Here is a 22,565-nt window from a genome sequence, read left to right as displayed (position 1 = left end):
TTAATCTAAGGGGTGGCCTCCATTAGTCATAACATTGACGGTTGTGCAATGTAACAGGAATATTTTGTCATAATTACATATATACATAATTGCATATACCCTGACAATTTCACCTGGTTAATATTGCCTGCTAACCTGGATTTCCTTTAGCTAAATATGCAGGTTTAAAAATATATACATCTGTGTATTGAGTTTAAGAAAGGCATGGGTGTTTATGGTTAGGTACACATTGGAACAACGATACGCACCGCATCGATTATATGCAACGCTGGACACGCTAGATAAACTAGTAATAACAACCATGTGTAGTTAGTGATTATGATTGATTGATTTTTATAAGGTAAGTTTAATGCCAGCTAGCAACTTACCTTGGCTTACTGCATTCACGTAACAGGCAGTCTCCTCATGGAGTGCAATGAGAGGCAGGTGGTTAGAGCGTTGGACTAGTTAACTGTAAGGGTGCAAGAACGGATCCCCCGAGCTGACAAGGTGAAAATCTGTCCTTCTGCCCCTGAACAAGGCAGTTAACCCACCCTTCCTAGGCCGTCATTGAAAATAAGAATGTGTTCTCAACTGACTTGCCTCATTAAAAAGAAAGGTGTAATTTTTGGGGGGTCCTGAAAAAGGGACGTGTTCTTAACCGACTTGCCTAGTTAAATAAAGATTAAATAAAAGGTAAAAAAAAAAAAAAAATCTGCCAAATCGGTGTCCAAAAACAGATTTGATATTTATGAAATCGGCCCTACTTAAAATCGGCCATTCCGATTAATTGGTCGACCTCTAGCCCAAACTGCTGCATATACCCCGACTCTGTTGCAAGAGAAGTGTGACACAATTTACCTAGTTAAAATAAATTCATGTTAGCAGGCAATATTAACTAAATATTCAGGTTTAAAAAGTACATACTTGTGTATTGATATTAAGAAAGGCATTGATGTTTATGGTTAGGTACACGGAACAGTCCTTTTTCGCAAATGCGCACCGCATCGATTATATGCAACGCAGGACACGCAAGATAAACTAGTAATATCATCAACCATGTGTAGTTAACTAGTGATGATTGATTTTTTTTTTTTATGTAAGATGAGTTTAATGCTAGCTAGCAACTTACTTTGGCTACTTACTGCATTTGCGTAACAGGCAGGCTCCTCGTGGAGTGCAATGAGATGCAGGTGGTTAGAGCGTTGGACGAGTTAACTGTAAGGTTAAATCCCAAGCTGACAAGGTAAAAATCTGTCATTCTGCCCCTGAACAAGGCAGTTAACCCACCTTTCCTAGGCAGTCATTGAAAATAAGAATGTGTTCTTAACTGACTTGCCTCGTTAAATAAAAATATGTAATTTTTGGGGGGTCCTGAAAAAGGGACGTTTCTTTTTTTGCATTTATATACACAGTGCCTTCGGAAAGTACTCAGACCCCTTGACTTTTTCCACATTGTTACGTTACAGCCTTATTCTAAAATCGATTCAATAAAATAAATCCTCAATCTACCCCACAATGACAAAACGAAAACAGGTTTTTAGAAATGTTTCCAAATGTATTAAAGATAAAAAATAAAAAAAATTGTTTACATAACTATTCAGACCCTTTACTATGAGACTCAAAAATCACACATCTGTCTATATAAGGTCCCACTGTTGACAGTGCTTGTCAGAGCCACAACCAAGCCATGAGGTCGAAAGAATTGCCCATAGATCTCAGAGACAGGATCGTGTCGAGGCATAGATCTGGGGAAGGTTACCAAAAAATGTTTGCAGCATTGAAGATCCCCAAGAACACAGTAGCCTCCATCATTCTTAAACGGAAGAAGTTGGGTAAATAATTGGGTACCAAATGAACCAATCAAAGGAGAGATCATTAGGAAAGAGTTTGAGCGGGACTGATAAATAGAGATAAGAAACCTGGTCAGTTTGGTGTTACCCATCCAGGTGAATTCAAAGCACACCATCCCGAGAGGAAAGGAGATCTCAGAGGACATCAGGACGAGGATAGTGACAGCACATCAGTCTGGGGATGGCTATAAAGTAATCTCAAAGGTTTGAGCTCCATCAGTCCACTGTGAGGCAAATAATTGACAAATAGCGAATATTTAACATGACAGCAACTCGGCCTAGAAGTGGACGCCATTTCAAAATTTCAGCAGTCAAAGCAAAGGGTGGCTACTTTAAAGAATCTCAAATAAAATATATTTTGATTTGAACACTTTTTTGGTTACTACATGATTCCATAGCTGTAATTTCTTAGTTTTGATGTATTCAATATTATTAAGCAAATTATTATTTTTCGTCCCGCATCAATCCACACACACACACAACACCCCATAATGACAAAGCAAAAACAGTTTCTGCAAATAAAATAAAAAAACTGAAATATTCATACCCTTCACTGAGTACTTTGTTGAAGCACCTTTGGCAGCGATTACAGCCTTCAGTATTTTTGTTTTATTTTACCTTTATTTAAGTAGGCAAGTCAGCTAAGAACAAATTCTTATTTTCAATGACGGCCTAGGACCAGTGGGTTAACTGCCTGTTCAGGGGCAGAACGACAGATTTGTACCTTGTCAGCTCGGGGGTTTGAACTTGCAACCTTCCAGTTACTAGTCCAACACTAACCACTAGGCTACCCTGCCGCCCCGTATGTATGACTAGGGTTACAATATTCAACCAACAAGGATTTCAGGAAAACAATGTAATATTGCCACCCTAGGTATGACGCTACAAGCTTGGCAAATCTGTATTTGGAGAGTTTCTCCCATTCTTCTCTGCAGATCCTCTCAAGCTCTGTCAGGTTGGATGTGTAGCGTTGCTGCACAGCTATTTTCAGGTCTCTCCAGAGATGTTTGATCAGGAAGCCACTCCTGTGTTGTATCGGATGTGTGCTTAGGGTCATTGTCCTGTTGGAAGGTGAACCTTCGCCCCAGTCTGAAGTCCAGAGCGCTCTGGAGCAGGTTTTCATCAAGGATCTCTGCACTTTGCTTGGTTCATCTTTCCCTCGATCCTGACTAGCCTCCCAGTCCCTGCCGCTGAAACACATCCCCACAGCATGATGCTGTCACCACCATGATTCACCGTAGGGATGGTGCCAGGTGTCCTCCAGACGTGACGCTTGGCATTCAGGCCAGAGATCAATCTTGCTTTCATCAGACCAGAGAATCTTGTTTCTCATGGTCTGAGAGTCCTTCAGGTGCCTTTTGGCAAACTCCAAGTTTGTGCCTTTTACTAAAGAGTAGCTTCCGATCTACCAAAAAGGCCTGATTGGTGGAGTGCTGCAGAGATCGTTGCCCTTCTCGAAGGTTCCCCTATCTCCACAGAGAAACTTTGTAGCTCTGTCAGAGTGACCATTGTGTTCTTGGTCACCTCTCTGACCAAGGACCTTCTCCCCCGATTTCTCAGGTTTGGCCAGGACTAGGAAGTCTTGGTGGTTCCAAACTTATCCCATTTAAGAATGCTGGAGACCACTTTGTTCTTGGGGATCTTCATTGCTGTAGAAATGTTTTGGTACCCTTCCCCAGATCTGTGCCTCGACACAATCCTGTCTCGGCACTCTGACAATTCCAGCGACCTCATGGCTTGGTTGTTGCTCTGACATGCACTGTCAAATGTTGGACCTTATATAGACAGATGTGTGCCTTTCCAAATCATGACCAATCAATTGAATTTCCAACAGGTGGACCAATCAAGTTGTAGAAACATCTCAAGGATGATCAATGGAATCAGGATGCACCTGAGCTCAATTTCGAGTCTCATAGCAAAGTGTCAGAAATCTTGTGTAAAAATAATCTGTTTCTTATTTGTAATACATTTGCACACATTCCTAAAAACCTGTTTTTACTTTATCATTATGGGGTATTGTGTGTAGATTGGTGAGAAAAAAATTATTTAATCAATTTTAGAATAAGGCTGTAATGTAACAAAATGTGGGAAATGTCCAGGGGTCTGACTGCTTTCCGAATGCACTGTATGTCCACAGGTTACAAAAATCTCAAAGGCAATGCCCTTCAAATTGTAGAGTTCAACCAATCAAATATGAGAGAGCAGCCTATACTGTATCCATGTAAGTACCACTCAGGGAAGTTGAGGCGACAAGTTAAATTGTGTGGTAGAGTGGAGCAGTACTGTAGCCCTACCTTTTCCTAAGTGGGTGTTAATAGACATGTAGCGGGCGGTCCCTGTGAGGCTCTTGTGTTCCCTGTAGGGGATGTGTTTTTTGGTCTCGGGGTCGATGTACTCTTTGGCCAGGCCAAAGTCGATTATGTGGATGATGTGCTCCTGCTTGTGCCCCTGCCGTCCGATGAGGAAGTTCTCTGGCTTCACGTCTCGGTAGATGAGGTTCTTGGAGTGGACGTACTCCATCCGGGAGAGCTGAGGAGTGGAGAAGTGTGTGACAGTCAAACAGATGCACAAGTGGACACAATGGCAAATACAATCAGAACACGCATATAATTAATGAAAATAAGATTCTTCATCATTTGGATGCTAACTGAACTTACCAGCTGAATAGCCATCATCAAAACGGTCTTAAGAGAGAAGGTCCTGTCACAGAGGTCAAAGAGGTCTTCTAGACTGGGACCCAGCAGCTCCAAAACCATGGCATTGTATTTCCCACATGGCCCAAAGTAGAAGACCTGAGGAAGACCCTCTGCTGAGAGAGAAAGATAGAGGGAATTTGATTTAGAGAGAAGTTCATTTAAACTGAATCCACTTATCAGTTGATAATCATATGATAAGCATAATTTGGAGTTCAGATTATGCAGGGTGTTCCATATTTTTTTTGTATATGCGTGAGGGCGTTGCAGTAGACTTCACATGCCCATTTGATGCTCTACCTGTAATTATAATGAACACAAATATAATATGCAACAATTTCATAGATTCTACTGAGTAACAGCTCATTTGAGGAAATCAGTCAAATAAAGGAATTAGGACCTAATGAATGGATTTCACATGAGTGGGAATACAGATATGCATCTGTTTGTCAAAGATGATTTGATATTTTTTTTTATTAAGTTCTCACAACAGACCTCAGGATCTCATCATGGAATTTTTGTACATTTAAATTGGCATAGATAAAATGCAATTGTGTTCGTTGCTGGTAGCTTATGCCTGCCCATACCATAACCCCCACTGCCACCACGGGGCACTCTGTTTACAACGTTGATATCAGCAAACCGCTCACCCACACGATGCCATACACATGGTCTGCGGTTGTGAGGCCAGTTAGATGTACTGCCAAATTCTCTAAAACATTGGAAACGGGTTATGGTAGAGAATATAACATTAAATTCTCTGGCAGCAGCTCTGGTGGACATTCCTGCAGTCAGCATGCCAATTGTACGCTCCCTCAAAATGAGACATCTGTGGCACTGTGTTGTGTGACAAAACTACACATTTTAGAGTAGCCTTTTACTGTCCCCAGCACAAAGTGCACCTGTGTAATGATCATGCTGTTTAATCAGCTTCTTGATATGCCACACGTCTTGACAAAGGAGAAATGCTCACTACTAGGGATGTAAACAAATTGACAAAACATTTGAGAGGAAAACGCTTTTTGTGCGTATGAAAAATCTTTGGTATGTTTTATTTTGGCTCATGAAACATGGGACCAACACTTTACATGTTGCATTTATATGTTTTTTAAATATAGTTTGTCCTAGTCACATGCAGGACTTCTGCAAATTATAACTACTGCTCGTCTCAGCACTTCACAGGTGGCAACTAAAGAAGGCCGAAGCTGTTAGGTTGGGCTTTGTCACGTCGCAGAGTGTTGTACTGAATTGTATGTTTCAGCCATTGGAGGCCATCTGCTGTATCCATCTCAGGAGGAACAGAGGGGGATGCTGCCCAGAGGAACCTGGGGAAGCTAATAACAAGGGTCATGAAACTCAACTAGAACCTCCAATTTCCATAGCCAGTAGCGCAAAACAATTCGACAGTAGAGGAGAATTTCTGCTAAAACCTATTAAGAACGGAGAAGCTTGCTGCAAGCTGATAAATGCATGGGGTGGAGGGATACAATTTGGGAATTCTAGAGTGGATAAATCTGTTGGGATTACAACCTGACAATAACATCACTGGTGTGGGGTTTCTTGAACGAGCTGAGCCCAGCAACAAAATGAGCGATTTGCCCTCTCAAAAAAGGCTCTGGACGAGTACGGTGGGTGAGCTTGTGCGTTTATCAGTAGTACAGGAGCGAGGGTGGATTTCAGATATATCCCCTTGAACTAGCACATTTTAGTCACTAATTGTGGTGTCTAGGCTAAAAGTTCCTTATGATAACTTAAATGTTACTTAAGAGTGCTTCAGGAGGACATCACTGAAATGCTTCAACCACCAGGAAAATGAATGAGTCCTCATGCGGTTGTGAATTCTGATACACTTCAAGGTGAGGTCACCCATTTGGAAAAAAACATGGCAGCTCTGTTGACACTGGGCTTAGGTTGATCCAGCAAACTAAATGACTGCCATTGTTAACCTATTTTGCATCCTGGTCACAAAAAAGATTGGAAGTTTTTTGGGACAAGAGAGGCTAGCTAACTACATAGCATAAGCGCCCCAAAAAGATACCATAGCCTCCTGAGAAACGAAACCCCCAAAATGTTTGGGGTGAAGAAAAAAAATCAGTGTACAATTTTTTTAATATATATTAGCACCAGTCAAAAGTTGACACACTTACTCAAGTTATTTTTACTATGTTATACATTGTAGAATAATAGTGCAGACATCAAAACGATGAAAGAACACATATGGAATCACGTAGCAACCAAAAAAAAAAGTGTTAAATCAAAATATATTTTTGATTCTTCAAAAAGTAGCCACCCTGGAATGCATTTCAATTAACATGTGTTCCTTGTTAATTCGTGGGATGTCCTTAATGCGCTTGAGACAATCAGTTGCTGTGACAAAGGAGTAATACACAGAAGAGGGTCTTTAACCAAATAGGGCTAAGTCCATATTATGGCAAGAGCAGCTCAAATAAGCAAAGAGAAAAGACAGTCCATCATTAATTTAAGACATGGTCAGCCAATCCAGAAAATGTCAAGAACAGTCAAACAAAAACCATCAAGCGCTATGATGAAACTGGCTCTTTGGTCTGTTGAGTACAAATTTGAGATTATTGGTTCCAACCGCCGTGTCTTTGTGAGAAGAAGAGTAGGTGAACAGATGATCTCTGCATGTGTGGTTCCCACCGTGAAGCATGGAGGTGGTGTGATGATGTGAGGGTGCTTTGCTGGTGACACTGTCAGTGATTAATTTCGAATTCAAGGCACACTTAACCACCATGGCTACCACAGCATTCAGGAGCGAGACGCCATCCCATCTGGTTTGCACTTAGCATGACTATTTGTTTTTCAACAGGACAATGATCCAACACACCTCCAGGCTGTGTAAGAGATATTTGACCAAGAAAGAGTGATGGAATGCTGCATCAGATGACCTGGCCTCCACAATCACCCGACCTCAACCCAGTTGAGATGGTTTGGGATGACTTGGACCGCAGAGTGAAGGAAAAGCAGCCAACAAGTGCTCAGCTTATGTGGGAACTACTTTAAGACTTAGAAAAGCATTCGAGGTGAAGAAGGTTGAGAGAACGCCAAGTGTGTGCTGTCAAGACAAGGGTGGCTACTTTGAAGAATATGAAACATTTGTTTAACACTTAATTGGTTACATGATTCCACGTGTGTTATTTCAGAGTTTTGATGACTGCACTATTATTATACAATGTAGAAAATAGTAAAAACAAAGAAAACTTGTTGAATGAGTAGGCGTGTCAACTTTTGACAGGTACTGTATGTATTAGAGGCCGACAGATGATTTTTCAACCCTGATACCGATTATTGGAGGACCAAAAAAAGCTGATACCGATTATAAATCGGACTATTTTTTATTCTTTATTTGTAATAATGACAATTACAACAATACTGAATGAACACGTATTTTAACTTAATATAAAACATCAATAAAAATCAATTTAGTCTCAAATAAAGACGGAAAAGTGCCATGTAAAAAAGCTAACGTTTGAGTTCCTTGCTCAGAACATGAGAACATATGAAAGTTGGTGGTTCCTTTTAACATGAGACTTCAATATTCCAAGGTAAGAGGTTTTAGGTTATAGTTAATATAGTATTTATAGGACTATTTCTCTCTATACCATTTGTATTTCATATACCTTTGACTATTGGATGTTCTTATAGGTACTTTAGTATTACCAGTGTAAATGTATAGCTTCCATCCCTCTCCTCGCCCCTACCTTGGCTCGAACCAGGAACACATCGACAACAGCCACACTCGAAGCAGCGTTACCCATCGCTCCACAAAAGCCACGGCCCTTGCAGAGCAAGGGGAATAACTAAGTCTCAGAGCGAGTGACGTTTGAAAAAGTATTAGCGTGCAACCCGCTAACTAGCTAGCCATTTCACATCGGTTACACCAGTCATTAGGCTGATAGGCTTGAAGTCATAAACAGCGCTGTGCTTGCGAAGAGCTGCTGGCAAAACGAGCTAAAGTGCTGTTTGAATTAATGCTTACGAGCCTGCTGCTGCAGACCATCGCTCAGTCAGACTGCTCTATCAAATCATAGACTTAATTATAACATAATAACACACAAAAATACGAGCCTTTGGTCATTAATATGGTCGACTCCGGAAACTATCATTTCAAAAACAAAACGTTTATTATTTCAGTGAAATACAGAACCGTTCGGTATTTTATCTTACGGGTGGCATCCCTAAGTCTAAATTTACTTGTTACAATGCACAACCTTCAATGTTATGTCATAATTGTGTAAAATTCTGGCAAATTAGTTCGCAATGAGCCAGGCTGCCCAAACTGTTGCATATACACTGACTCTGCGTGCAATGAATGCAAGAGAAGTGACAAATTCACCTGGTTAATATTGCCTGCTAACCTAGATTTCTTATAGCTAAATATGCAGGTTTAAAAATATATACTTCTGAGTATTGATTTTAAGAAAGGCATTGGTGTTTATGGTTAGGTACAGACGTCCAACGATTGTGCTTTTTTCACAAATGCGCTTTTGTTAAATCATCCCCCAGCATTGCATCGATTATATGCAACGCAGGACACACTAGATAAACGAGTAATATCAACCATGTGTAGTTATAACTAGTGATTATGATTGATTGTTTTTTTATAAGATAAGTTTAATGCTAGCTAGCAACTTAGCTTGGATTCTACTGCATTCGCGTAACAGGCCGGCTCCTTGTGGAGTGCAACGAGAGGCAGGTGGTTAGAGCGTTGGACTAGTTAACTGGAAGGTTGGAAGATTGTCAGCTCGGGGGATCCAATGTGAAAATCTGTTGTTCTGCCCCTGAACAAGGCAGTTAACCCACCCTTCCTAGGCCGTCATTGAAAATAAGAATGTGTTAACTGACCTGCCTAGTTAAAAAGGTATATAAACAATTTTTATATATATATTTTTTTAAAATAAATAGGCAAAATGGGCGCCCAAAAATACCGATTTCCGATTGTTATGAAAACTTGAAATCGGCCCTAATTAATCGGCCATTCCGATTAAATCGGTCGACAGTTAGTAAGAATGTATGTATGCTTGTGGACGTTTACAATTACAGCATGTACAGTTGAAGTCGGAAGTTTACATACACTTCAGATGTAGTCATTAAAACTCATTTTTCAACCACTCCACAAATTTCTTGTTAACAAACTATAATTTTGGCAAGTCGGTTAGTACATCTATTTCACTTATTATTTACTGTATCACAATTCCAGGGGGTCAGAAGTTTACATACACTAAGTTGACTGTGCCTTTCAAACAGCACGGAAAACTCCAGAAAATTGTGTCATGGCTTTAGAAGCTTCTGGTAGGCTAATTTGAGTCAATTGGAGGTGTACTTTGTGGATGTATTTCAAGGCCTACCTTCAAACTCAGTGGCTCTTTGCTTGACATCATGGGAAAATCTAAAGAAATCAGCCAAGACCTCAGAAATCAATCCAAGAACAGCAGCAAAGGACCTTGTGAAGATGCTGGAGGAAACAGGTACAAAAGGATCTACAGTGAGGGAAAAAATTATTTGATCCCCTGCTGATTTTGTACGTTTGCCCACTGACAAAGAAATGATCAGTCTATAATTTTAATGGTAAGTTTACTTGAACAGTGAGAGACAAAATAACCAAAAAATCCAGAAACCGCATGTCAAAAATGTTATAAATTGATTTGCATCTTAATGAGGGAAATAAGTATTTGACCCCTCTGCAAAACCCTTGTTGGCAATCACAGAGGTCAGATGTTTCTTGTAGTTGGCCACCAGGTTTGCACATCTCAGGAGGGATTTTGTCCCACTCCTCTCTGCAGATCTTCTCCAAGTCATTAAGGTTAAGGCTGACGTTTGGCAACTTGAACCTTCAGCTCCCTCCACAGATTTTCTATGGGATTAAGATCTGTAGACTGGCTAGCGCACTCCAGGACCTTAATGTGCTTCTTCTTGAGCCACTCCTTCGTTTCCTTGGCCGTGTGTTTTGGGTCATTGTCAAGCTGGAATACCCATCCACGACCCATTTTCAATGCCCTGGCTGAGGGAAGGAGGTGCTCACCAAAGATTTGACGGTACATGGCCCGTTCATCGTCCCTTTGATGCGGCGAAGTTGTCCTGTCCCCTTAGCAGAAAAACACCCCCAAAACATAATGTTTCCAACTCCATGTTTGACGGTGGGGATGGTGTTCTTGGGGTCATAGGCAGCATTCCTCCTCCAAACACGGCGAGTTGAGAAGATGCCAAAGAGCTCTATTTTAGTCTCATCTAACCACAGCACTTTCACCCAGTTTTTCTCTGAATCATTCAGATGTTCATTGGCAAACTTCAGACGGGAATGTATATGTGCTTTCTTGAGCAGGGGGACCTTGCGGGCGCATCAGGATTTCAGTCCTTCACGGCGTAGTGTGTTACCTATTGTTTTCTTGGTGACTATGGTCCCAGCTGCCTTGAGATCATTGACAAGATCCTCCCGTGTAGTTCTGGGCTGATTCCTCACCGTTATCATGATCATTGTAACTCCACGAGGTGAATTCTTGCATGGAGCCCCAGGCAGAGGGAGATTGACGGTTCTTTTGTGTTTCTTCCATTTTCAAACAATCACACCAACTGTTGTCACCTTCTCACCAAACTGCTTGCCGTAGCCCATTCCAGCCTTGTGTAGGTCTACATTCTTGTCCCTGGCATCCTTGGAGAGCTCTTCGGTCTTGGCCATGGTGGAGAGTTTGGAATCTGATTGATTGCTTCTGTGGACAGCTGTCTTTATACAGGTAACAAACTGAGATCCCTTTAAGAGTGTGCTCCTAATCTCAGCTCGTTACCTGTATAAAAAAGACACCTGGGAGCCAGAAATCTTTCTGATTGAGAGGGGGTCAATGCAAATCAATGTATTACTTTTTTGACATGGGTTTTTCTGGATTTGTTTGTTGTTATTCTGTTTCTCACGGTTCAAATAAACCTACCATTAAAATTAGACTGATAATTTCTGTGTCAGTGGGCAAACACTTTTTCCCCTCACTGTATATCCACAGTGAAACGAGTCCTATATCGACATAACCTGAAAGGCCGCTCAGCAAGGAAGAAGCCACTGCTCCAAAACCACCATAAAAAAGCCAGACTATGCTTTGCAACTGCACATGGGGACAAAGATCATACTTTTTGTAGAAATATCCTCTGGTCTGAGGAAACAAAAATGTAACTGTTTGGCCATCGTTATGTTTGGAGGAAAAAGGGGGATGTGCTAAAACTGAGTTTAAATGTATTTGGCTAAGGTGTATGTAAACTTCCGACTTCAACTGTATGCATGCATGTATGTATGTATGTATGTATGTATGTATGTATGTATGTATGTATGTATGTATGTATGTATGTATGTATGTATGTATGTATAGTTGAAGTCAGATGTTTACATACACCGTAGCCAAATACATTTAAACTCAGTTTTTCACAATTCCTGACATTTAATCCTAGTAAAAATTCCGCCTTTGGTCAGTTAGGATCACCACTTTATTTTAAGAATGTGAAATATTTATGTATGAATGAAAAACGGGTTTTAATGACTCCAACCTAAGTGTAAACTTCCAACTTCAACTGTACGTATGCACACACACTTTAAGTGCATAATTGTCCAAAACAAATTACATTACAAACAATGGGTACAGTAGGTGACAACTCACTTAACCATTCCTGAGATATTCACTTCCTATAAATCATTTTAATATCAAACTCACAAATTGTAAATACAAATTGTAATTTTCAAATTTCCACAAAATGTGCTAATTTTGAAGGCAGCCATTTTTTTTAGGAACCAGGAAGATAAAATTGTCAAGGTCACACCTCCACACGTGATGTCATTGAAAAGCCAAGAATGTCCTCTCAAAGGGACAACAGGACTTAATACAGTGGCTTGTATGGCCTCGGATTCGGACCAAGAACTGATGTCCACTTGAGGACAAAAATGAATTGCTGGGTCCCAGGAGAAGAGGGAACACTCATCTGTACAGCACAACTACGTTATTCTGGACTGACTGGAGTAGTGCAGCAGTATCCTAGACATTGGGGTTCCGGGAATGATACTGGTGCATCAGTGACTTTATTGGGGTGAGTATGCAAGATAAAAAAAGTACTGCATTTTTAAAACATTCACATTTTAGTCATTTAGCAGATGCTCTTATACAGAGTGACTTGCAGAAGTGATTAAGGTTAAGTGCCTTGCTCAAGGGCACGTCGACAGATTTTTCACCTAGTCGGCTCTGGGATTCGAAGCAGCAACCTTTGGGTTACTGGACCAAAACTCTTAACCGCTAGGCTACCTGCCGCCTAATGCCAAAATTAACTTGTATAATGAGCTTAACAGGGCTTTTATTCTCAGCACCACAAACAAAACGAGACAGCATGGTGGCGTAAGTATTAAGAATATTCACCTTCAGAGAAAGAAAGTGAGAAATAAAAAAAAAGTTTTACAAAGAGTGGGCCTCTACTCTCTATTATGACCTGAGAAAAGCCTGGTGGTCCTGAATGCCCTCTCTCTATGTCATGTTTGGGAAAAGATGACGTCACAATAGCAAATGGCCACATGTTCTCCTGACTTCTACATGTCAAAGCATAGGCTAACGGCAGTTCCCCTCTACACACAAGTGCGATTTTACCTTCCCCCTTCCTCTCCCTAAACCAATGTGTTTTTAAGCCATGTTTTCACCAAGTCCTGCAAGGGTGAAAACAGCAACAGGACTCAGAGTCCATTAACTTTAAGCAGAGGCGGGATATAAATCTGCTAATGCCATGAGAGTTCTTAATCTTTTGAAATGTGTGGGGAAAATAAATTCAGTCACAGAAGCAAATGTCAGCTTCTCCAGAGACACGCAACCAATCAAAAAAAAAAATTAAAAAGATTTCACACACAATTTAGTTGGCATTCTATCCACCTCATTTCAAACGTTACAATGGACACAGCCAAAACAACGGAAGTGACAGATTCTACGTCCACGTTCCTACCCGACAGCAGGTGGAAAACTTGCCAAAGAAATGTATGTATGTATATATATATATATATTTTTTTTTTAAAGTCAATTAATACAATATAAAAAGTCAAGAAAACAAGTATAAGAGTATAGGTAAGAGTAATTTTATATTTATTTAATTCAAGTTTGCTAGACTTACTAGTAAACTAGTTCTGTTGATAACGTTAGTTGTCAAAGTTAAAGCCCCGTCTATCCACCAAGCCAATAACTTCTATGATAAACTATAGGCTTCATAACTCAAAAGTGTTGGTGAGCATACACACTAGGGGAAAGGTTAATTGTTTTACAGACATACACCTGATCAACGCATCCTACTGCACAGCTACATACTAATAAGGAGGTAACAAGACCCTTCACGAGGTCTCTAACGCAGATATTGGTTCAGACTACAGGTCAATCGATTATGATTTCTCAACGCCGACATCGATTATTGGAGGACCAAAACCGATTAAATTGGCCGATTTTTAAATATATATACAGTGCCTTGCAAAAGTAATCGGCCCTCTTGAACTTTGCGACCTTTTGCCACATTTCAGGCTTCAAACATAAAGATATAAAACTGTATTTTTTTGTGAAGAATCAACAACAAGTGGGACACAATCATGAAGTGGAATGACATTTATTGGATATTTCAAACTTTTTTAACAAATCAAAAACTGAAAAATTGGGCGTGCAAAATTATTCAGCCCCTTTACTTTCAGTGCAGCAAACTCTCTCCAGAAGTTCAGTGAGGATCTCTGAATGATCCAATGTTGACCTAAATGACTAATGATGATAAATACAATCCACCTGTGTGTAATCAAGTCTTCGTATAAATGCACCTGCACTGTGATAGTCTCAGAGGTCCGTTAAAAGCGCAGAGAGCATCATGAAGAACAAGGAACACACCAGGCAGGTCCGAGATACTGTTGTGAAGAAGTTTAAAGTCGGATTTGGATACAAAAAGATTTCCCAAGCTTTAAACATCCCAAGGAGCACTGTGCAAGCGATAATATTGAAATGGAAGGAGTATCAGACCACTGCAAATCTACCAAGACCTGGCCGTCCCTCTAAACTTTCAGCTCATACAAGGAGAAGACTGATCAGAGATGCAGCCAAGAGGCCCATGATCACTCTGGATGAACTGCAGAGATCTACAGCTGAGGTGGGAGACTCTGTCCATAGGACAACAATCAGTCGTATATTGCACAAATCTGGCCTTTATGGAAGAGTGGCAAGAAGAAAGCCATTTCTTAAAGATATCCATAAAATGTATTGTTTAAAGTTTGCCACAAGCCACCTGGGAGACACACCAAACATGTGGAAGAAGGTGCTCTGGTCAGATGAAACCAAAATTGAACTTTTTGGCAACAATGCAAAACGTTATGTTTGGCGTAAAAGCAACACAGCTGAACACACCATCCCCACTGTCAAACATGGTGGTGGCAGCATCATGGTTTGAGCCTGCTTTTCTTCAGCAGGGACAGGGAAGATGGTTAAAATTGATGGGAAGATGGATGGAGCCAAATACAGGACCATTCTGGAAGAAAACCTGATGGAGTCTGCAAAAGACCTGAGACTGGGACGGAGATTTGTCTTCCAACAAGACAATGATCCAAAACATAAAGCAAAATCTACAATGGAATGGTTCAAAAATAAACATATCCAGGTGTTAGAATGGCCAAGTCAAAGTCCAGACCTGAATCCAATCGAGAATCTGTGGAAAGAACTAAACTGCTGTTCACAAATGCTCTCCATCCAACCTCACTGAGCTCGAGCTGATTTGCAAGGAGGAATGGGAAAAAATTTCAGTCTCTCGATGTGCAAAACTGATAGAGACATACCCCAAGCGACTTACAGCTGTAATCGCAGCAAAAGGTGGCGCTACAAAGTAATAACTTAAGGGGGCTGAATAATTTTGCACGCCCAATTTTTCAGTTTTTGATTTGTTAAAAAAGTTTGAAATATCCAATAAATGTCATTCCACTTCATGATTGTGTCCCACTTGTTGTTGATTCTTCACAAAAAAATACAGTTTTATATCTTTATGTTTGAAGCCTGAAATGTGGCAAAAGGTTGCAAAGTTCAAGGGGGCCGAATACTTTCGCAAGGCACTGTATATACTATATACACACACACATTTGTAATAGTGCCAATTACAATACTGAATTAACACTTAATATAATACAAAGAATATCAATTTAGTCTACACATCTCTACACATTTTTTCTGAACGTCTTGGTTGATTTTTCCATGATGTCAAGCACTGAGTTTGATGGTAAGGCCTTGAAATACATCCACAGGTACACCTCCAATTGACTCAAATTAGGTAAATTGGCCTATCAGAAGCGTCTAAAGCCATTACATAATTTTCTGGAATTCTCTAAGATGTTGTGTAAACTTCTGACCCACTGGAATTGTGACAGTGAATTATAAGTGAAATAATCTATCTGTAAACAATTGTTGGAAAAATGACTTGAGTGGTTGAAAAACGAGTCTTACTAACGCCAACCTAAAGTGTATAAAAACTTCCGACTTCAACTGTATGCATGTATGTATGTATGTATGCATGTATGTATGCGCGTGCAGATAACGAAAATCATAGGTAGCCTAGGCTACACCTATACGCTCCCTCCCAGCCCCTGTGTACGCAGCTCAAAAAGCTACCCTATTGTTTCAGTTTTTTATGGACAAGAAATATACCCTACCTAGGCTACAACACGTAAGTAATTTAGAATGTTAATGTTTTCAAGTGAGTACAAAACTTTTCTAGGCTGGAAACTGCAATGAGTATTCTATGTCATTTGAATAACTGCTCATAAGCCTGGCGTTTTGAACGCATATTTATTTTTGAAATAACTGCAACTAGCCTGTCTGATAGGGAAACTATTTGGATCAGTTATGGAGTTCTTCCTCATACCAGGTGCTTTCCTTGGCTCATCGCACTCTAGCGACTACATGTGGAGGGTAGTGCTCCCGCAAGCTGACTTCAGTCAGTTAAACAGCGTTTCCCCCGACACATTGGTGTGGCTGGCTTCCGATTTGAGCGAGCAGGTGTTAAGAAGCAGAGCGGCTTGGTGGGTCATGTTTTGGAGGACGCATGACTCAACCTTCGCCTTTCCCGAGCCCATTGGGGAGTTGCAGCGATGAGACAAGACCGTAATTGGATATCACGAAATTGGGGAGAAGTGGGTAAAATGCCAAACAAAACAATATAATACACGTGCGCAGAGCAAGTTGTATCCACAGTTTCCATGTTTTAAAAGCGTTTGAAAATTAGGTGGATTAGGGCTGCACAATTTATCAAATTCACAGATTTGCATGCGATATGGATATTGCCCGCAATAATTATTTGTAAACGTCACTCAGCCGCGTATAACATAAGTTTTATAGTTCCCTCCGTTTTCCCCCTCTTACAGCTGCTTCCCACACACACACCAAGCCCAGCCCCCATCAATCAAGTAGCACAGTTCCTCCTCCTTGCTGTTAGGTCAAATGCAGTCAAGAACAATGCAGTTAGGTCAAATGCAGTCAAGAACAATGCAGTTAGGTCAAATGCAGCTCTCCAGTTTTTTTAAAAATTAGATCCTAAAAAAATGATGCGTTAGATTTTTTGCCAATATCTAGTAGCCAGAGTGTGTGATGACATGGTAATGTTTTACAGTTGTAAAGTATTTGTTGGAAACGGTTGCTTGGGAATGACTGAGATCGTCTTCTCTCATTCACACAAGCGTTTTGATCTACACTGAACAAAAATATAAACCGCAACATTAAAGTAAAATCTTTAATTGTTGGAGTTCCTTTAAGGAAATAAATAAATTGAAATAAATTCATTAGGCACTAATCTATGGATTTCACATCTAAGAAAACAGATCTGCATCAGTTGGTCACAGTCAATATGTGGTGTGACCACCATTTGCCACAAGCAGCGTGACAAGTCCTTCGCATGGAGTTGATTGTGGCCTGTGGAATGTTGTCCCACTCCTCTTCAATGGCTGTGAGAAGTTGCTGGATATAGATGGGAACTGGAACACGCTGTCGTACACATCTATCCAGAGCATCCCAAACACGCTCAATGGGTGACATGTCTAGTGAGTATGTAGGCCATGGAACTGGGACATTTACAGCAGGAATTGTGTTAAGATCCTTGCGACATGGGGCCTTGCATTATCATGCTGAAATATGAGGTGATGGCGGCGGATGAATGGGATGACAATGGGCCTCAGGATCTCATCACTATCTCTGTGCATTCAAATTGCAACTGATAAAATGCAATTGTGTTCTTTGGCCGTAGCTTATGCCTGCCCATATTATAACACCACCACGACCATGGGGCACTCTTCACAACGTTGACATCAGCAAATCGCTTGCCCATGCAACTCCATAAAAAGCTGTCTGCCATCTGCCAATTGAAAACGGGATTCATCCAAGCAGAGCCCACTTCTCCAGTGTGCCAGTGGCCATCGAAAGTCAGCATTTACCCACTGAAGTCGGTTACAACATCGAACTGCAATCAGGTCAAGACCCTGTTGAGGACGATGAACACGCAGATGAGCTTCCCTGAGACTGTTTCTGACAGCATGTGCAGGAATTCTTTGGTTGTGCAAACCGACAGTTTCAACAGCTGTCTGAAGCCAGATGTGGAGATGCTCACTAACAGGGATGTAAAAATATGCTTCATGTACGCATGAAAAATATCTAGGATCTTTTATTTCAGCTCATGAAACCAACAATTTACATAGTGTTTATTTTTTGTTCAGTGTATATTGCGAGTCAAGTCAGTAAAGAAATTGGAATTCAATTTTTTGCCCATATCGTGCATTATATCCTATGCCATACCTATAAAAAAAAAAATTAACACTAGGGCAGGGAATTGCCAGGGACCTTCCAATACAATATTAACACGATACAGAATTGTCAAATCGCAATATATATTGTATGTATTGTGATTCGATACTGATTTTATTGCGATTTGATGTTGTAAACAATTGCTCACCATACGTCTGCTGCATAGGGACAAGAGTCATGAAAAGAAAAATGCTGAAAACAAATTGGCGCACCATTTAAAAAGATGGAGAACAAGCTAGGAAGGAGAAATACTGGCGTTTTGGTGAAGGTACAGCAAACTAGAGGCAACACGATAACACAAAATTTTTAAAAGATCTGATATATCGTGAAAAATAATAACCCAACTACGGATGCACGATATAGCGGTGAACATAACAGAATCACACAATATTAGCTAAAAATGCCAACATTGGTATCGGCCGATGTCTAGTTTAATGCCGATGTGCAAAACCGACGTCAAATAAACCTATATAATATGACGTAATGACGCCACGTAAAATGTTGCACTATAAGTGCAACACAGCCTTCCTAAACCCACAATGTCTGCCATGTGGCTCGAGTCGTCAACAAGACAAGCAGTCATTTGAAAGTGTAAGAATTTCAGCGAGACAACTCAAAGGCAAAGTCCATTTATAGCCAAGATAATGGAATTCATTGCCCTTGACAATCAACCGTTCTCTGTCGTGGGTGATGTTGGCTTTTGCCGACTGGTCGAGTACAGTTACACACTACCAAGTGCACTATTTGCTTTATTACCAACGCGGTATTGTAAACACATTTGTTCGACCGCAAATTCTGGGGTAGTTAGCTTTAGCTTGGTACCTAACTAGCACCAATACAACCAGCCTGAAAACAATAACCACTAGAAACTGCAGTCATTTTCATTACTCTTAGCAATGATTTAGGAATCCTTGTAAGTATTGTTGTTCGCCAATTGAAATTGAACTTCAGATCATTTTAATAAATAGCTAGCCAGCTACTTAATCCTGTTGCCCAAAGCTAACGTTATAAGCAGCCAGCCTGCTTAATCTTGCTAGTGAGGTTGTGTTGTGAAGCTAGGCATAATACGGATTAGGCACAATAGTGGAATTTACAGTTTTCCTTAAAAATAAAAGTACGTGATGCAAATGAATACAAATAGTAGAATAACAAACTTTTATTTTGAAGGCTAACAGCAAAGTCCACTATTGTGGCTAATCCTTATTGTGGCTAGCTTCACATAGGATGGTCTGACCACCATTAATCAAATAAGAACGGTCTTAAAATTAGGGTTATTTTAGATGACACCTAGCTATAGAGTTAGCTAGCTGCAGCTACTGAAACAGATAGTTTGCATCCATGAGCTAGCTAGCTAGCTTTTTTTTTAACGACCAGCACTGTAGGTGCGCAAGACAACTTCACCAGCATCATAGCATACATATCGATGAATCGTTGTGACAAATGTGTAATAACTACGTAGAAAATGTATGAACGTGTTCAATGATTTCGTGAACTGCAGTCATATGCAGGTCCTGATTGGTGAACAAGCTTATTTGACACGGAAAGACCTAAACAGCTTTCCATAGAAATCCTGGTTGAGAATGAAACTGAACAAAGAAACAGCACAGCAAATAAGTGAACAAAATAGTTTTTTCTTATGTTTTACTGGTAATTGGGACATACGTAAATGCCAACAAAATAACAGTTTGGTTAGTGTGGTATGTGTAACTTTTATTTAACTAGGCAAGTCAGTTAATCTTAAGGATCGGCGTCCCCAGCAACCATTTTTTACAAAGACGGCCTACCCCGGCCATACCCGGACAACGCTGGGCCAATTGTGCTCCGCCCTATGGGACTCCCAATCACTGCCGGAAGTGATACAGCCTGGACTTGAACCAGGGATTGTAGTGACTCCTCCAACACTGAGATGCAGTGCCTTAGACCGCTTCGTCCATGTTTGTGTTAACGATTTAACGGTACTAGAACGCTTAAAAGGCCGCTAAAATGACATATTTTGGGGGGCAAGGAAAATATTGGATATCGGTATCAGCCAAAAATGTCATATCGGTGCATCACTAATCCCAATATATAACTAACAATTTTCCCCCCCTCATTACACCGACATAAATTTGTGTTTACCACAGTGAGCATTTGATTCTATCATTTCTCCTCTACCTTTCCTGGGTGACAAAGCACCAGGATGTTGTCTCTGGTTTTAAATCAATGCATCTAAGAAGTTGAATATATGAAACACACACACACACACACACACACACACATGATTATAATATGATTAAAAGACCTAAGAGTTATCTGCTTCGTGTTTTACTTTTGCCATAAAAAAAACTCAAATCAAATTTTATTGGTCACATATACATGGTTAGCAGATGTTAATGTGAGTGTAGCGAAATGCTTGTGCTTCTAGTTCCAACCGTGAGGTAATATCTAACAATTTCACCACAACTACCTTATACACACACACACACACACACGTGTAAAGGTGTAAAGGAGTGAATATGAATATGTACATATAAATATATGGATGAGCGATGGTCGGCATTGGCATGATGTAGTAGATGGTATAGAGTACAGTATATGCATATGAGAAGAGTAATGTAGTGTATCTAAAATTTTTATAAATTGGCATTGTTTAAAGTGACTAGTGATACATTTATTACAACCAATTTTTAATTATTAAAGTGGCTAGAGATTTGAGTCAGTATGTTGGCAGCAACCACTCAATGTTTGTGATGGCTGTTTAACAGTCTGATGGTCTTGAGATTAGAGGTCGACCGATTAATCGGAATGGCCGGTTAATTAGGGCCGATTTCAAGTTCATAACAATCGGTATTTTTGGACATCGATTTTTAAAAATTTAACTAGGCAAGTCAGTTAAGAACACATTCTTATGTTGAATGACGGCCTAGGAACGATGGGTTAACTGCCTTGTTCAGGGGCAGAACGACATTTTTACCTTGTCAGCTCTGGGATTAGTTTTTGCAACCTTCCGTTTACTAGTCCAACGCTCTAACCACTTGCCTTACATTGCACTCCACGAGGAGACTGCATGGCAGGCTGACTACCTGTTACGCGAGGGCAGCAAGAAGCCAAGGGAAGTTGCTAGCTAGCATTAAACTTATCATATAAAAAAACTATCAATTTTAACATAATCACTAGTTAAACTAGTAATATCGTCAACCGTGTAGTTATCTAGCGTGTCCTGCATTGCATATAATCGATGCGGTGCCTGTTAATTTCTCATCAAATCACAGCCTACTTCGCCAAACGGGTGATTTAACAAGCGCATTTGCGAAAAAAGCACCGTCTTTGCACTAATGTGTACCTAACCATAAACATCAATGCCTTTCTTTAAAATCAATACACAAGTATATATTTTTAAACGTGCATATTTAGTTAAAATTGCCTGCTAACATGAATCTGTTATAACTAGGGAAATTGTGTCACTTCTCTTGCGTTCCGTGCAAGCAGTCAGGGTATATGCAGCAGTTTGGGCCACCTGGCTCGTTGCGAACTGTGTGAAGTCAATTTATTCCTAACAAAGACCGTAATTAATTTGCCAGAATTGTACATTATTATGACAGAACATTGAAGGTTGTACAATGTAACAGCAATATTTAGACTTAGTGATGCCACCCGTTAGATAAAATACGGAACCGTTCCGTATTTCACTGAAAGAATCAAATGTTTTGTTTTCGAAATGATAGCTTCCGGATTCGACCATATTAATGACCAAAGGCTCGTATCTGTGTGTTATGTTATAATTAAGTCTATGATTTGATAGAGCAGTCCGACTGAGCGATGGTCGGCAGCAGCAGGCTCGTAAGCATTCATTCAAACAGCACTTTACTGCGTTTGCCAGCAGCTCTTCGCTGTGCTTCAAGCATTGAGCTGTTTATGACTTCAAGCCCATCACCTCCCGAGATTAGGATGGCGTAACCAATGTGAAATGGCTAGCTAGCTAGCGGGGTGCACGCTAATAGCATTTCAATCGTTGACATCACTTGCTCTGAGACCTTGAAGTAGTTGTTCCCCTTGCTCTGCAAGGGCCGTGGCTTTTGTGGAGCGATGGATAACGATGCTTCGAGGGTGGCTGTTGTCAATGTGTTCCTGTTTCGAGCCTAGGTAGGGGCGAGGAGAGGGACGGAAGTTACACTGGCAATACTAATGTGCCTATAAGAACATCCAATAGTCAAAGGTATATGAAATACAAA

At 40.4% G+C, this 22,565-nt stretch overlaps 1 protein-coding gene across 15 annotated transcripts in view; it reads right to left on the bottom strand.

Moving 5' to 3' along the window:
* Positions 1-22,565, bottom strand: part of csnk1g1 (casein kinase 1, gamma 1) — a 69,539-nt gene that overhangs the window by 22,798 nt on the left and 24,176 nt on the right. For 8 of the 15 annotated variants that reach the window (XM_021573428.3, XM_021573399.3, XM_090209041.1 and 5 more), the window contains exons 5-6: positions 4,490-4,641; positions 4,127-4,361 (exon numbers count right to left, since the gene is read on the bottom strand). In XM_021573428.3, the coding sequence (XP_021429103.1) occupies positions 4,127-4,361; positions 4,490-4,641 (387 nt within the window). The remainder of the gene's footprint in view (positions 1-4,126; positions 4,362-4,489; positions 4,642-22,565) is intronic. The other 7 variants (XM_021573408.3, XM_036956469.2, XM_090209045.1 and 4 more) reach the window with 1 other exon arrangement.

Source organism: Oncorhynchus mykiss, chromosome 2, assembly GCF_057628025.1.
Source record: "Oncorhynchus mykiss isolate SJ-2025 chromosome 2, ASM5762802v1, whole genome shotgun sequence".
In the NCBI taxonomy this organism is placed as follows: Eukaryota; Metazoa; Chordata; class Actinopteri; order Salmoniformes; family Salmonidae; genus Oncorhynchus; species Oncorhynchus mykiss.
This window is presented reverse-complemented; position numbering and strand designations above follow the sequence as displayed.